At 42.3% G+C, this 17,600-nt stretch overlaps 1 protein-coding gene across 2 annotated transcripts in view; it reads right to left on the bottom strand.

Annotated features, from left to right (window-relative positions):
• LOC139276055 (calsequestrin-2-like) overlaps positions 1-15,831 on the bottom strand; it is a 55,507-nt gene extending 39,676 nt beyond the window's left edge. Inside the window, exons 1-4 of one of the 2 annotated variants that reach the window (XM_070893474.1) lie at positions 15,717-15,831; positions 15,057-15,406; positions 14,678-14,762; positions 5,009-5,109 (exon numbers count right to left, since the gene is read on the bottom strand). In XM_070893474.1, coding sequence (XP_070749575.1) covers positions 5,009-5,109; positions 14,678-14,762; positions 15,057-15,296 — 426 coding nt within the window. In that variant the 5' untranslated portion in view covers positions 15,297-15,406; positions 15,717-15,831. Of the gene's footprint in view, positions 1-5,008; positions 5,110-14,677; positions 14,763-15,056; positions 15,668-15,716 lie in introns of those variants that run through there. The other variant, XM_070893473.1, reaches the window with a different exon arrangement.
• Positions 15,832-17,600: the final 1,769 nt, after the last annotated feature.

The raw sequence follows: 17,600 nt of genomic DNA, 5'->3' as shown, positions 1-17,600 counted from the left end.
CCATTCTCAACTATCTTTTGTACTTCAATAAGATCATGTCTCAGATGCCTCCTAACAAGATTAAAAACCCGTGACTCTCAAATCTTTTCTCATAACTCAGATCTTTAACACTAGAGATCAACTTGTAGCTCTTCTCTACACTACCTGCAGCACTTAAATGTCATAACAACATAAGAACATAAGAAATAGGAGCAGGAGTAGGCCATACAGCCCCACGAGCCTGCTCCACCATTTAATACAATCATGGCTGATCCGATCATGGTAACCCTTTATTCCCTTATCAGTTAAGAAACTGGCTATCTCTGTCTTAAATCCATTCAATTTCCCAGCTTCCACAGCTCTCTGAGGCAGCGAATCCCACAGATTTACAACCCTCTGAGAGAAGAAATTTCTCCTCATCTCAGTTTTAATTTATTCTAAGATTATGCCCTCTAGTTTTAGTCTCCCCTATCAGTGGAAACATCCACTCTGCATTGACCTTGCCTAGTCCCCTCATAATCTTGTACATTTCGATAAGATCATCTCATTCTTCTGAATTTCAATGAGTAGAGGCCCAACCTACTCAACCTTTCCTCATGTCAACCCCATCATCTCCGGAATCAACCTAGTGAATCTTCTCTGAACTGCCTCCAAAGTAAGTATATCCTTTCGTAAATATGGAAACCAAAACTGCACGCAGTATTCCAGGTGTGGCCTCAGCAATACCCTGTATAACTGTAGCAACACTTCCCTGCTTTTATACTCCATCCTCTTTGCAATAAAGGCCAAGATTCCATTGGCCTTCCCGATCACTTGCTGTACCTGCATACTAACCTTTTGTGTTTCAAGTACAAGTACATAGAAACATAGAAACATAGAAAATATGTGCAGGAGCAGGCCATTAGGCTCTTCGAGCCTGCACCACCATTCAATAAGATCACGGTTGATCATTCCCTCAGTACCCTTTTCCTGCTTTCTCTCCATATCCCTTGATCACTTTAGCCGTAAGGGCCATATCTAACTCCCTCTTGAATATATCCAATGAACTGGCATCAACAACTCTCTGTAGCAGGGAATTCCACAGGATAACAACTCTCTGAGTGAAGAAGTTTCTCCTCATTTCAGTCCTAAATGGCCTACCCCTTATCCTGAGAATGTGTCCCCTGGTTCTGGACTTCCCCAACATCGGGGACATTCTTCCCGCATCTAACTTGTCCAGTCCTGTCAGAATCTTATACGTTTCTATGAGATCCCCTCTCATCCTTCTAAACTCCAGTGTATAAAGGCCCAGTTGATCCAGTCTTTCCTCATATGTCAGTCCAGCCATCCCTGGAATCAGTCTGGTGAACCTTCGCTGCACTCCCTCAATAGCAAGAATGTCCTTCCTCAGATTAGGAGACCAAAACTGAACACAATATTCCAGGTGAGGTCTCACCAAGGCCCTGTACAACTGCAGTAAGACCTCCCTGCTCCTATACTCAAATCCCCTAGCTATGAAGGCCAACATACCATTTGCCTTCTTCACCGTCAGCTGTACCTGCATGCCAACTTTCAATGATTGATGAACCATGACACCCAGGTCTCGTTGCACCTCCCCTTTTCCTAATCTGCCGCCATTCAGATAATATTCTGCCTTCGTGTTTTTGCCCCCAAAGTGGATAATCTCACATTTATCCACATTATACTGCATCTGCCACGCGTTTGCCCACTCACCGAACCTGTCCAAGTCACCCTGCGTCCTCCTCACAGCTCACACCGCCACCCATCTGCAAACTTGAAGATATTACACTCAATTCCTTCATCTAAATCATTAATGTATATTGTAAAGAGCTGGGGTCCCAGCACTGAGCCCTGCGGCACTCCACTAGTCACTGCCTGCCATTCTGAAAAGAACCCATTTATCCCGACTCTCTGCTTCCTGTATGCCAACCAGTTCTCTATCCACGTCAGTACATTACCCCCAATACCATGTGCTTTGATTTTGCACACCAATCTCTTGTGTGAGACCTTGCCAAAAGCCTTTTGAAAGTCTAAATACAACACAACCACTGGTTCTCCCTTGTCCACTCTGCTAGTTACATCCTCAAAAAATTCCAGAAGATTCGTCAAGCATGATTTCCCTTTCATAAATCCATGCTGACTTGGACCGATCCTGTCACTGCTTTCCAAATGCACTGCTATTTCATCCTTAATGATTGATTCCAACATTTTTCCCACCGCTGATGTCAGGCTAACCGGTCTATAATTACCCGTTTTCTCTCTCACACCTTTTTTAAAAAGTGGTGTTACATTAGCTCCCCTCCAGTCCATAGGAATTGTTCCAGAGTCGATAGACTGTTGGAAAATGATCACCAATGCATCCACTATTTCTAGGGCCAGTTCCTTAAATACTCTGGGATGCAGACTATCAGGCCCCGGGGATTTATCGGCCTTCAATCCCATCAATTTCCCTAACACGATTTCCCGCCTAATAAGGCTATCCTTCAGTTCCTCCTTCTCACTAGACCCTCGGTCCCCTAGTTTATCTGGAAGGTTATTCGTGTCTTCCTTCGTGAAGACAGAACCAAAGTATTTGTTCAATTGGTCTGCCATTTCTTTGTTCCCCATTATAAATTCACCTGAATCCGACTGCAAGGGACTTACGTTTGTCTTCACTAATCTTTTTCTCTTCACATATCTGTAGAAGCTTTTGCAGTCAATTTTTATGTTCCCGGCAAGCTTCCTCTCGTACTCTATTTTCCCCGACTTAGTTATACCCTTAGTCCTCCTCTGCTGAATTCTAAATTTCTCCCAGTCCTCAGGTTTGCTGCTTTTTCTAGCCAATTTATATATCTCTTCCTTGGATTTAACACTATCCTTAATTTCCCTTGTTAGCCACAGTTGAGCCACCTTCCCCATTTTACTTTTACTCCAGGCAGGGATGCATAATTGTTGAAGTTCATCCATGTGATCTTTAAATGTTTTCCATTGCCTATCCACCGTCAACCCTTTAAGTATCATTTGCCAGTCTATTCTAGCAAATGCACGCCTCATACCATCGAAGTTACCTTTCCTTAAGTTCAGGACCCTAGTTTCTGAATTAACTGTGTAACTCTCTACCTTGATAAAGAATTCTACCATATTATGGTCACTCTTCAACAAGATTGCTAATTAGTCCCTTCTCATTAAACATCACCCAGTCTAGGATGGCCAGCTCTCTAGTTGGTTCCTCGACATATTGGTCTCGAAAACCATCCCTAATACACTCCAGGAAATCCTCCTCCATCGCATTGCTACCAGTTTGGTTAGCCCAATCAATATGTAGATTAAAGTCGCCCATGATTACTGCTGTACCTTTATTGCACACATCCCTTATTTCTTGCTTGATGCTGTCCCCAACCTCACTACTACTGTTTGGTGGTCTGTACACAACTCCCACTAGCGTTTTCTGCCCTTTGGTATTCCGCAGCTCCACCCATACCGATTCCACATCATCCAAGCTAATGTCCCTCCTTACTATTGCTTTAATTTCCTCTTTAACCAGCAACGCCATCCCGCCTCCTTTTCCTTTCTGTCTATCCTTCCTAAATGTTGAATACCCCTGGATGTTGAGTTCCCAGCCTTGGTCACCCTCGAGCCATGTCTCCGTGATGCCAATTACATCATATCTGTTGACTGCTATCTGCGCAGTTAATTCGTCCACCTTATTCTGAATATTCCTCGCATTGAGGCACAGAGCCTTCAGGCTTGTCTTTTTAACACACTTTGCCCCTTTAAAATTTTACTGTAATGTGGCCCTGTTTGATTTTTGCCTTGGGTTTCTCTGCCCTCCACTTTTACTATTCTCCTTTCTATCTTTTGCTTCTGATTCCATTTTATTTCCCTCTGTCTCCCTGCATAGGTTCCCTTACCCCTGCAATATTAGTTTAACTCCTCCCTAACAACACTAGCAAACACTCTTCCTAGGACATTGGCTCCGGTCCTGCCCAGGTGCAGACCATCAGGTTTGTACTGGTCCCACCTCCCCCAGAACCGGTTCCAATGCCCCAGGAATTTGAATCCCCTCTTTCTGCACCACTCCTCAAGCCACGTATTCATCTGAGCTATCCTACGATTCCTACTCTGACTAGCACGTGGCACTGGTAGCAATTCTGAGATTACTACTTTTGAGGTCCAACTTTTTAATTTAGCTCCTAGCTCCCTAAATTCGTCTCGTAGGACCTCATCCCGTTTTTACCCTATATCGTTGGTGCCTATATGCACCACGATAACTGGCTGTTCACCCTCCCTTTTCAGAATGTCCTGCACCCACTCCAAGACATCCTTGACCCTTGCACCAGGGAGGCAACATACCAGGTCCCGCTGTACTGCAGCACTTTGCAATCTTTCTCCATTTAAATAATAACTTGCTCTTTGATTTTTTTCTGCCAAAGTGCATGACCTCACAATTTCCAACATTATACTCCATCTGCCAAATTTTTGCCCACTCACTTGGCCTGTCTCTGTCCTTTTGCAGATTTTTTGTGTCCTCCTCACACATTCCTTTTCCTCCCACCTTTGTATCGCCAGCAAAATGTCTCCCCTGTCTCAGTGACCAGAGCTAGGCACAATACTAAAAACATGTGGTCTGACCAGAGGACTATACAGTTTCAGTACCAATTCCTCTGGCCTTTACACTTCTGTTTTGGCTATATAGTTCAGCATTCTATGTTGCTTATGTTGGTTAAAGTAGCAATTGGGTGTTACAGTTGGCCTCATGTTCGGAGGTGGGGAGCAGAAAAATCAAAGTGAGATTCTGGTCCTGATCGCTATCCAATGACTTCTGCTGGAAAGTGCATGAACAGATGTCAGGTAAGAAAACGTTGGACTGCATGGTTGCGTAGCTGCTGAGACTAACATGCACACATGAAAAATGGTTACTTGGGCAAGGTACTTGCGGCCATTAAATCATATGCCTCAAGAAAATTGACAAAACGAAACATATGTAATCATTTGAAAATAAGATTCATACTCGGAAAAATACTGGTTCCACAGAATGTATTTTACTTACATCCAGAAGAAATTCTACCAGGACTTCAGGAGAGAGCTCGCCATCATACTCAATCAGATGATCCTCTTTAAAAATATAGACGCTCCCAATTTCTATCAAACCTGTGAAAAATGAGGACTGTAAGTGAAACAGAACACAGTCAAGACACTAGACATAATGATGAAGCACTTTAGTATCCCACAGCACTGAACCACCACAGAGAATAAAATCACATTGCTATGGACTTTTACTGTTCTGCTTTGAGTGGCATCAGTGTTTCAACAAGCAGCTGTGCAGCTGTGCTCAATTGATGATTTTGCTACCCCATCCCGCCCCCAATAAAATGTCACCTTTTCTTTTGCATTATAATTCACTTGCTGGTGTAAATGTATTGGAATTTTACAATTTATTTGTTTTAAAATATATATATATAGTACCAGCATTTCTAGTGTACCCAATCATAAGGCAATGTTTCAAGTCACATGTGTCACACAATTAATTACTTTTGAAATGAAGTTACAAAGAGATCGAATAACCATTACAATTTGAGCTTTCACCCCACTCTCTATTAGTTTTCACAGCAAAATTCAATTTCCATAGGCAGACCTCTGCCAACTATAATCTAAAACTTACACCTCTATGCGTGCCATGAATGGGATTGTGTGGAGTGCATGTGAAACAGGCAGCACTTTGCAGGAATCAACATTAGGGCAATCCATGAGGTACGGAGTACAATTGAGTGTTTTTCCTTGCCAAATTCATTTAAATGTACCATCTTGCCAGTCTGGCCCAGTAGTAGCATACTTGCACACAAGTCAGGTCTTACATCCAAGCCCCTTTCTGGGGCTTAAGCACACAATCTATGCTGACACTTCAGTATGTGCTGAGAGAGAGTTATGTGGTGTCAGAGGAGCTGTCTCTCAGATGAAATGCTACACCAAGGCTCTGTCTGCCTGTTCAGGTGGATGTAAAATATCCCATGGTATTATTTAAAGACGAGCCTGGCCAACATCTATCTCTCATCCAAAACCACTAAAACATATTAGATAGTTATTTATCTCATTGTTGTTTGTGGGGCCTTCTTGTGTGCAAATTGGCTCCCATATATGCCTACATAACAACCGTGACCATTTCAAAAGTAATGAATTGCCTGTGAAGTGCTTTATGATGTCCTGAGAACATGAAAGGTGCTATACAAATGCAAGTTCTTTCTTTGTGTCTACTTGTTCTCCATCTGTTCCCCAGTCCTGCAGGTAGTGTAGACTGAGGTTCTTACCATCCGTGGCCAAATGTGCCCTTGTGTTTTCTGGGAAGGATGCCCTGAAGTGTCAAATTGGGCAATGTGCTTCATACCCACCTTATGCAGCTGGATGTCCATTAAGTCATCCCTGAAACAGGGAAGCAGGAGCTATGAGCATATGAGAAAGGACAGGAAAAGACCCACTGGTCCATCCAACCTGTCCCATCCAGCCTACATGAACCATCAACCTTCTTCCCCCAGTCACGCAATCTTCTGGGAGAGGGATTAAAAAGAGAAAAAAACCTTAGGCCAATTTAAGATAACCTTTAGGAAATTCCTAGACAATCAAGCAAGTTCCAGTAGAATGTAGTAATGTATACCTTTAATTTTAAATTTACCTCTCACCTGCCTTCTTTAACTTGAGAAGTCCTCAATTTCCGGAACTCATCCAGCTCCCTTCTGAAGGGCAAACTATACCACGCAATTACTTACCCACAGAGTCAATGTTGTATATCTATATTGTGGTTCCTTCACTTCTCCCCCTCCCCAAGTCTTGGCCATGGGCCTCAAACATCTGAAACTCATTTTAAAGCTTTATAAAGGCTGAAATAAATATTTGTTCCCGTTAATTTGGACCTAATGGTGAGAAATTTTGCTTGCTCCATGCACAAAAGCAAAGCTGCATTTTCAGCTATGGTTAATTACTCAAATGAGTTGGTGGAGAAACCAAGATCTTGAAAAATCCACACAGATAGCATATACATGTAGATAAAGTTCCTGTTTGCCCAATGTGGATTTAGGTACGGGTTAGTAACAGCCAAGTCAACTTACAATAACAATTATTAAACTTTCTAAGAGCAATACCAGATATTGTTCCTTTGAAGCAAGACAAGAATGTACTCCTTCCACTTAATCCGTATTGAGAGACATTTCCCACATCACGTAAACACTACTGTAATTGTTATCATCTTTTCACACCTCTATTCAACTTGTGCTACTTGGCAGTACATTCTGACAGCGATCTGATCACACTTCCAGTTAGCCTTTATTGCTAATAGAAGCTATGCATTCTCAGCTTGGTCCCCTGCAAGATACAGTGTAGCATAGTAACTTAAGAGAATGCATTTTATTTCTTAAAGTCTTATCTTTGAATGATTTTTACTTTAAGCAATGGCTTTGTGCATCTTTTTTAAACAGCTAATAACTGTGAAGTAGCCTTAGATTCAAAGCACAACCCTGTTTCAAAAATATCCATGTTTAAAAATGGAGATAAATAGGTTTAAATTTCAGATGCAACTCTTCAAGAGAATTGCTATAAAGAGTAAGGTCATCTAAAACCATAGTTTATCCCAGCAATTTCTGTTTTTATTTCTATATATAAGTGTGTTCTCTTGGGACAACAGAATAGCCTTATAATAAAGTTCAATTGCACTACAATACTGCAGGAATGGGGCAAGATAATTACCAACACTTCAGACTCCTTCGGGATTCTTCAGATTCCTTCCACTGGTTATCAGGAGGCAGTATGATGTCTGCCTATATGGTATTTGTTGATGACTGTAAGGAAAATGAGCACCACAAATACAAATGCCATCCTTTTATGTAGAATTATTAGCTTCCATCAACTATATTGCATCTTTTAAAATTAAATTAATATTGCTTCAGAAGAGACAAATTAAAATTTGTGCAACAATTGTCAACACAGCCTAAACGATGTTGGACCATAATTTGCTGCAGCATGGTACCTTGCCTGTTTAATCGCGATGATATTTTACACTGCAAGTTGCTGGAGTGCGAGTTGATAACATCACAATGAGGGAAACCGGGCATCTAGGACCTGAGTGAGCAGGCCAAGCAACTGTGTATCTCCTTAACCAATCAGATTAAAGGATTATGAAATTAACAGCACAAGGACTGAGAATGAAGTGTGAATTAGAGAGGGTGAATATAATGTCAAATCAGGTAGAGAAAGAGAAATAACAAGAGGAAAAGATAGATTGGATTAAGAGAGATAGAAAAAAGAGACAGAAAGGAAAAGTAAAAAAAAATATTTAATTTCAAATTTAACATTTTTAAAATCTCTAACAACAATTAAAACCTGAATAAATTTAACTCTACGCTTGTAATAGTTAACTTTCGGTGCTAGAGAGGCTGTTTGGCAGTAATTCACACTTATTACATTGTTAAAATGTTACTTAGACTGAAATGGACACGTTAATGTTCTGTGGCGAGTTTAGTTCGTATCTACTGCCCAAATACAGCAACTTCACATCATTCGATTCATTTTAATGGTGAAGCAGACAGTGAGATACCATTTTTGTGAAGCTAACAGCGGAGTGGCACATCTCAGACAGCAACTTTTGGATTTCTGCATTTAGCCACTCATCAGCCCTCATCTGATGTTGCTGTAGCATTTGTGCATTATTAATGGCGAGTGCCATTAGCCTCACCGTTATTTTGACAGAAAATTATGGCCCTATGTAAGGTAGTGTAATTTCTTGTAGTTCTTTCTTCAAATTGGTGACACATCTAACCAGTGGAATGTCTCAGAGGTATGGCCAGGATTGATACAATGTACTGTTTTGCAGCTGATGATCGATCATTCCTTCCACTTGGTCAACAAACATGGACATCTCAATTATTTTGTTGTGAATAATCTCTGTAGAAAAGCACTGCCTGAACAATGGCTACTACTCCAATATTAAAGGCATTGTAGAGTTAGCTATCAATATTAAAGATAGAGCACTGCCAGGCATTGTTGTGCTGCTAATCTGAATGCTGGCTGCCCAGAAGAATTAATATGCTGCTTTCCACATCAGTGATCATCTCCTTCATCATCATATTGTCCTAGAAACTCAATGGCAATTCGCTAATTAGATATAGTTGTACTGATAATGCATACTGTGGACTTGTTGCCCTTGGACTCTGATATCATGAATACTTTTGTTGGGTTTAAAATCAAAATCCACATTGCTGTCTGGTTACCCTATAAATTTCATGAGATCAAGCATGAAAGTTGGGTGGGTTGGTTTTACTGAACAAGGCTGCTTTATTTTTATTCTTCAGATGAAATGGTTTATGAAGTTCTCTAAAATGGATAAATATTCTCAGTTGATACAGAGTTTTTAAAAATCTGATCACTTGAAGGAGGCACCAAAGTTGTAGAATATTACCTCGCTCATTGACAAATCAAAAAAAACATGCTATAGCCTCAACCATTCCATTTCTGAAGTGGCAAATATGTGACAAATTTGGCTCAGAGGCAGGAAGCAAAGGGTAATGGTCGACAAGTGATTTTGTGACTGGAAGGCTGTTTCCAGTGGGGTTCTGCAGGGTTCAGTACTAGGTCCCTTGCTTTTTGTGGTATACATATCAATGATTTGGACTTGAATGTACGGGGTATGCTTAAGAAGTTTGCAGATGATACAAAAATTGGCCGCGTGGTTGAAAAGATATCAATGGACTGGTCAGGTGGGCAGAACAATGGCAGAAATGGAATTCAATCGGGAGTAGTGTGAGGCAATGCATTTGGGGAGGGCTAACAAGGAAAAAGAATACACAATAAATGGTAGGTCACTGAGAAGTGTAAAGCAACAGAGGGACCTTGGAGTGTATGTCCACAGATTCCTGAAGGTAGCAGGACAGGTAGATAAGGTGGTTAAGAAGGCATATGGGATACTTGCCTTTATTAGCTAAGGCATAGAATATAAGAGCAGGGAGGTTATAAAACACTAGTTAGGCCACAGTACTGCATGCAGATCTGGTCACCACATTACAGGAAAGATGTGATTGCATTAGAGAGGGTACAAAGGAGATTTATGAGGATGTTGCCTGGACTGGAGAATTTTGTATAAGGAAAGATTGGATAGGCTGGGGTTGTTTTCTTTGGAATAGAGGAAGCTGAGGGAAGACCTAATTGATGTGTATAAAATTATGAAGGGCCTAGATAAAGTGCATAGGAAGGACCTATTTCCCTTAGCAGAGGGGTCAATAACTAGGGGGCGTAGATTTAAAGTGGTAGGAGGTTTAGAGGGGATTTGAGGGGAAATTTTTTCACTCCCTCACCTCACTTTTGCAATAATTATTGTCTACTATTTCCTCAAGCCCCACCCAGGTTTCTCATCAAGATACCCAAAGTACTTGGTTGTGCACTTGAAGTGCCGTAACCTAAAAGGCTACGGACCAAGAGCTGGAAAGTGGGATTAGGCTGGATAGTTCTTTGTCGGCCGGCACGGACACAATGGGCCGAAAGGCCTCTTTCTGTGCTGCAAATTTATATGATTTTATGATAAATGAAGAACGTCCCTTCAGTGCCAATAGAGATTCCTAAATTAGAACTTGTTTATTTTAAGAGAAAACACAGCGGTAAATGATTGGGTGAATATGACCAGCAAATCGAATTAGATCTAGGATTGATTGCATTAGGTTTCCAAGTTTACACGAGCTGTTATAATAAGTTTTTGCAGCCCTTTTTCCATAACCTTATAAGGGAAGACAGCGCATTGACTGCCTCAATGAAACAGGTTTAGTTTTTCAGAAAGTAACAACCAATCTCTATCAGGAGGCTGGTATGAGACTGCAAATTATGGCTCATTATTCCTCTTGATTGTGGTGAGATCACAATATACCATTACTTTCCAGTACAGATTTTCTACCAGCCACCAGCTGATTCTATGGAGCTAATTGGGTGGGTAGCAATAGGAACTGTTCAGAGATCTGTTACACTAAATCTCCGCCCACTTGTAGACAGCAGAAGAATCCACCCATTTCTGGACAGATGCATTCAAATTAGGCAGTAATGACATGGCGATGTCACAGGTCCTATGTTCAATAATTTCCACCCTATTTGCGCTGATTCTTTGTGTGTCATTGGCCTCACTCCAGACCCGGAGCCCTTTGCTTCTATATCCTTCTTTTCCTCTTGGTTCCTCTCCAGGCCTTCGCTCCTCTCTTTCCTGTCACCCAGCCATGATGCAATTCATTTCTCCCCTCTCAGGTTCTTTGGCTAAAACTTGGGTCATGGGTGGTGACATTTTGTCCGTTACCAATGCTTCCTCACTGGATATACTTTCCACCACCTCCTCAACCATAACTGCTGCGGTGGTGATGTGGCCCTTATTACCTAGTTACACCTTGGTCTCTCCACCTGCTCCTCTGGCATTTTCTACTTGTTTGAGCAACTTACCCTGTTTCACCCCTTCTCACCTCACTTTTACAATAATCATGGTCTACTATTTCCTCAAGCCCCACCCAGGTTTTTCCCCACGATATCCTTCCTCCCCCAGCCTCTGCACTGACCAACTCCTCACCCTCAGTGATTTCATTCTCCATCTCAGCTCCCCTACGCCTCGCTCCTCTGAATTCACTGCCCTCCTGTCCTCCCTAATCTGTCCCTCCCTATATATTCATGATCACTACTCTGGTCTAGGCAGCAAAAGCGTTTCTTGAGCTAGCCAATTGTTAGTTCAATATAATTTTCTGTGGTGGCATGGCTCTTATTGCAAGCCTGCTCTGCGGCAGTGGCTGAGTTCTTGACAGGAGTCAGGAGCCATGTCTGGAGGGTCTAGCCCTTGATGCCCAATGGCCAGCCTGTAACTTGATGGACTTGCTAGAATAAAGACGGCACAGGATGAATGAGTTATGACTGTGGTTGCAAACCGGCTGTATGTTGAGGGAGTTGAATCCCGTTCGATAAAGATGCTAGGCTGGTGATGGGGAACACAAAAGACAATATGGGTGCAGTCTATGGCATTTTGCACAATGGGGAAGTCTGCCATGCAGGCACAGTCTCGTGCTCTCTCGTCCTGCATCGCTCTCTCAATGGGCAATGGGATATAAGTGTTCCTCCTGGTGTAGAGAGCCTCGGTGACCTGCTTGATACAGTGGTGGACTGCAAACTGATATATTGCTGCTGCAGTCCAAAAAAGCCCATGGCATAAAAGTTAAGGGCCATTGGAACCTTGACAACCAGGCAATACTGTCTATGCCCTGGTGCAAGGCTCAGGTTGTGGCTGCAGCAAGTGACATAGCTTGGTGACAGCCTCCTCTGTGAAGCAAAGGCGTATCAGACATTGCTCCATAGTGAAGTTCATGGAGAATTGTTCTCTGAACACCCACTGTGGATACAATCTTTGACAAAGTGCCCTCCTCCTCCCTCTTTCCGCAGCTACTCCTACTCTCTGCAGTCTTTCTTGCTGCTCCCCCTCCTCCTCCAGCCCTGAAGACAGCCCTACCAAACCACCCGTCACTGCAGTCAAACTATTTATAAGGCAGCCAAAAACTGTGCCACGCCAGTAAAATCATTTTCTCAGTTGTCAGGTTTAACTTTACAGAGATAGGAAACAGCCAGAAGTTAACCAGCAGCTTGAAATGACAAACCAGCAACTGTAAGTACTGCATGATCCTGTTAAATAGCGCTGGTGAAGAGTTCCTCCTGCCTGTTAGCACTACCGAGTTGCTGGGCGATTTAGACGCTGGGGCATACCAAAATCAGAAACAGGCTCTCCAACAAGCATAAGACCCTTATTTACATGTTATTAATTGTTTAAAATAGTTCTGGCATGTGTTCTGGATGCCAACGGAGAAACCCAATCCAATATGATGGTCAGTGCACTTCTGACATGAAATGAGAGTGTGCTTCCTGCTCGCCATATTGGAGGCTTATGCACCCATTTAACAATCGAAAAACAGGTGTGGCGCCATCGAATTTCTAGGCCAGAATGTTTTGACACCATCAGAAACCTTCAAACCCTCCAAACCAACTGAACCAATAAATACTTTTTAATATTGAAAAATGTTAGATAATGTATCTGTGTGCTAAAAATAATAAACTTGCTTATTTCACTTAAATAACATCCAGCACATCGTAAATAAGGTCCAGAACATTGCTGCGGGAGTTCCTCATGGCAGTGTCTTGGACCCAAACATCTTCAGCTGCTTCATCGATGACCTTCCCTCTATCATAAGGTCGGAAGTGGGGATGTTCATTCATGATTGCAGTGTTCAATTCGCAACTCCTCAGATAATGAAGCAGTTCCGCATGCAGCAAGTGGCAAGATTAGTGGCAAGTAACATTTGCACCACACAAGTGCCAGCCAATGACCATCTTCAACAAGAGAAAGTCTAACCACCTCCTCTTGATATTCAGTGGTATTACCATCATCAAATCCCCCACCATCAACATATTGGGGGGTCACCATTAATCAGAAACTTAACTGGACCAGCCACATAAATACTGTGGCAACAAGAGCAGGTCAGACGCTGGTTATTCTGCAGTGAGTGACCCATCTCCTGACTCCGCAAAGCCTTTCCACCATTTACCAGGCACTAGTCAGGAGTGTGATGGAATACGCTCCACTTGCCTGGATGAGTGCAGCTCCATCAACACTCAAGAAGTTCAACATCATCCTGGACAAAGCAATCCGCTTGATTGGTACCCCATTCATCCCCTTAAACATTCATTCCCTCCACGTGGCTGCAGTGTGTACCATCTACAGCAACTTGCCGAGTCTTCTTCGGCAGCACCTCCCAAACCCGTAACCTCTACCACCTAGAAGGACAAGGGCAGCAGGTGCATGGGAACACGATCACCTCCAAGTTCCCCTCCAAGTCACACACCATCCTGACTTTGAAATATATCGCCATTTCTTCATCCCTAACAGCATTATGGGAGTACCTTCACGACACGGACTGCAGCGAATCAAGAAGGTTGCTCACCACCAATTTCTCAAGGGCAACTAGGGATAGGCAATAAATAATGGCCTTACCAACGATGCCCACATCCCGTGAATGAATAAAAAAAGCACAAAAAGATATGGTTGTATTTGTTGTCCAAATGCTAGAATTATTGGCAGATTCCATGGTAGTATTTTCCAAAGCAAATATAATGTTACATTGTACAAATAGAAGCCAAGAGGGAAAGGCTGAGGAAGTGACACTGACAATGTGCAAAACACAGATTAGACTAGTTCCAAGAATAAGGATGGGATTGAGTCTTAAATTGATTGGCTATGAACAGTACATCTGTTCTTGTTGGAGAGAAAATAAGGGAAAGAGAAGTATATGATTAAATATTTAAAATCATGAAGGGAATTAATGGAGTGGAGATGGAAAAGTTCTTTGCCAGGAACATGGTGAAGGAAATTTGGGGGAGATTATAAATTGAGGAAAATGTGAGTGAAATGCATTTTAATTAGTTCACTCTTAATATTATTAATTGATGGAATACATCACCTAGCACAATAAACATGGGCTTGAATAAACAATTTGTAAAGGAAATTGACTTTTTGTTACATTCACCTCTTTTTATGACACTTTTCTTTAAATAACTGTCCCTCTTGTCTCTGGTCACTATTATATGCAGCAGTGTCAGCAGTCAGTGGGGTCATCTCAGGATTTTCCCCATTTTTAACATTACAAGATGCCGATTAGTTTAATATGTTGTTTCTCACCCAGTTTCTTAGCCACCTTTGCTTCTTTCTTCTCATCTACAAGCCCAAATCCAATGTTTTTGTCTTGCAGGACCTGAGCTGCCAGCTGCCTCCAAAATACAAGGGAAAGAAACACAAACTGTGAGCTTTGGTTTCTTGCAATGTTCAGATGTCATAGAATCAACTTCACATGTCCCTTTACTACGATGAATAAGCATGGAGTTGTGTTTTAAAGTGCTCTCCTATTTTGTTGACCAATCATCACCAGTAAACATGTTGCTAAGAATGTTTTTAACCACTGTGTTTCATGTGTCCAGTGCCACTATATTACAGTGCCTTTAATTTTTGATGTAATTGTGAGTATGTTCTGTAACCCCCCCAGCCCTGAATCATGCCTCACCTCGAGTACCAGTTCCACCCGGTCAAACCGTCTCTGAGCAACTTTATCTCCCGCAGGGACTGTCGCGTGATACAACAGGCACAGGATATCGTACTTTTCCAAAACCTTCTGGTAGTTTTTCATGTCGACGTGGACAACTCTGTCTTTTCCATCATACCTGGGGAATTCAAGTCCATCCTCCGCTCTACAACTGATGCAGGCGAAAGAAAAGGCCGCCAAACAGAGCCAGACAGCCTTCATTGTAAAAGTTAAGGTTATATGTTATTCACCCCAACAATGAGCCGACAGAGATCATAAAACTGCTTCACCGAAAATATTTTGCCTTTCTCCTTCAGTCCTGGTTGCAACTCCTGATCAGAGAAATAGGGAGAGAGAGAGAGAACAAAGTTAGATCAGCCCTTGGAGAAAGAATAGACGGAGGCAGAGCCCAGATACCTCACATACCACCTCCTGCTCCCCTCCCAGTTCAAACTCCATTTTAAGAAGTCAGTTGTTTCCAGCTAAAAATACATTTGTATTGAGAGAGCAAAGGCACGAGTCGAGAGGGGATTCGCCATGCTCATTTTGATGGGCTTTTCTGGGGAGGAGAGGGCGAGGGTGACCTTTCAGACAGAGAGTACAGACTGTAAAGACCACCCATCAGTGTGACATTAAGGTTACCTTCCATCTCTCAAAGCAACTGCTGCTGAGCGCAGATTATGTTTCCATCTTGTCACGTTGACGCTGTTTGGAAAGGTTAAGGGATGAAGAGAGAATTCTTCACACGCAGGCGGAGTGAATGACTAGCGTTCTGCTTTATATAGACCATGAGAGCCATACCCAGGAGGCCAGCCACATAGTTCATTGTAGGATCTGTAACACTGGCAACGCGATCTGGCTGTGTCATTGCGAGGGACATACTGCTCTTTCGCTAAATGCGTTTATAAAGAATTCCGAGATTAATTTGAACAATTTTTCGCAGCAGCAAAATTAACAGGAAATGATGTAAAAGAATTCCATTTAAAACCTGCTCTCCTGAGAGTTGTAGAGTATTAATATTCAGTACAATGTGTTCTGAAGGAAATATATTTCACGGGAGTGTTTTAAAATACAGTGCTCGTAAAATTATGCAGCGACAAATAAAGTGCAAGGGTAAATACAAGTTTGCCGTTTACAATTAGTCTGGTTTCTGTTCGTTAAAAGGTTATTACTTATTGCACTATAGTAATTTCGATTATTAATGGTCCAATGGGCGTCCATTGTATCTTATCACAATACTCAGGGGAACAGCAGTTTACAGCATTCTTGGGAGCGGGGTTGTAACGTTATAAATAACGTGGTCAGTGAAATGTTGCGGCTGATGATTGACAGGTCGACAAAAAGAAGCCCCTTTCTGTCTTCCGCTGAGGGTCAGCAACAGGTGGGGTGCCCTTCCGCGACAACAAAAGTTTCTGTTTGATGGAAACTGAAGAATAGCGCCATCCACTGAACTGTGCAGCAGTCAGTCCACATTCAGGGTCAAAATGTCATCTCAATAACATGTGCTTATATGTTTTTATTCAGATTCACAACTGCACTGTATACATATGTAATGCATAATGTGTGTAATTTATGTCACTGGATTGTAAACACTTTCCATGATTATGCTAGCGACACTGATCATAACAGGCCTGCCTTCTAAGGGGATATAAACCGCATTTCACAGCTTCTTGTGCAGTGTTTTTCACTCCAGACAGTAGATTTTTTTTATTCATTCCTGGGATGTGGGCATCGCTAGCAAGGCAAACATTTATTGCCCATCCCTAATTGCCCTTGAGACGGTGTAGGTGAGCAGCCTTCTTGAACCTCTGCAGTCCGTGAGCTGCTTTCCTCACGGTTTGTTACAACTGAGTGGCTTGTAGAGCTATTTCAGAGGGCAGTTAAGAGTCAACCACATTGCTGCAGGTCTGGAGTCACATATAGGCCAGACGGTGTAAGGACGGCATATTTCCTTCCCTAAAGGACATGAGTGAACCAGATGGGTTTTTACGACAATCCGGTAGTTTCATGGTCACCTGGTACCAGCTTTTTATGCCAGATTTATTTAATTAACTGATTTTTAAATTCCACAGCTGCTGTGGTGGGATTTCAACTTGCATCTCTGAGACTATTAGTCCAGGCCTCTGGATTACTAGAGCAGTAACCAGTAACATAACCACTATGCTACCATGGGCCGAGTCTCAAAAAAATGTTTTCCATACTCCCCTCTGTGGAAGTATTTCATATTCACACCAATATTAGTTTAGGGACCACTTATAGAAACATAGAAACATAGAAAATAGGAGCAGTAGTAAACCATGCGGCCCTTCGAGCCTGCACCGCCATTCAATATGGTCATGGCTGATCCTCCATCTCAACACCGTATTTCCACTTTTTCCCCATATCCCTTGATGCCTTTTGTGTCTAGGAATCTATCTCCTTCTTAAATATGTTCAGTGACTTGGCCTCCACAGCCTTCTGTGGTAGAGAATGCCACAGGTTTACCACCCTCTGAGTGAAAAAATGTCTCCTCATCTCGGTCCTAAA

The sequence above is a fragment of the Pristiophorus japonicus genome, chromosome 11, assembly GCF_044704955.1.
Source record: "Pristiophorus japonicus isolate sPriJap1 chromosome 11, sPriJap1.hap1, whole genome shotgun sequence".
Classification (NCBI taxonomy): Eukaryota; Metazoa; Chordata; class Chondrichthyes; family Pristiophoridae; genus Pristiophorus; species Pristiophorus japonicus.
This window is presented reverse-complemented; position numbering and strand designations above follow the sequence as displayed.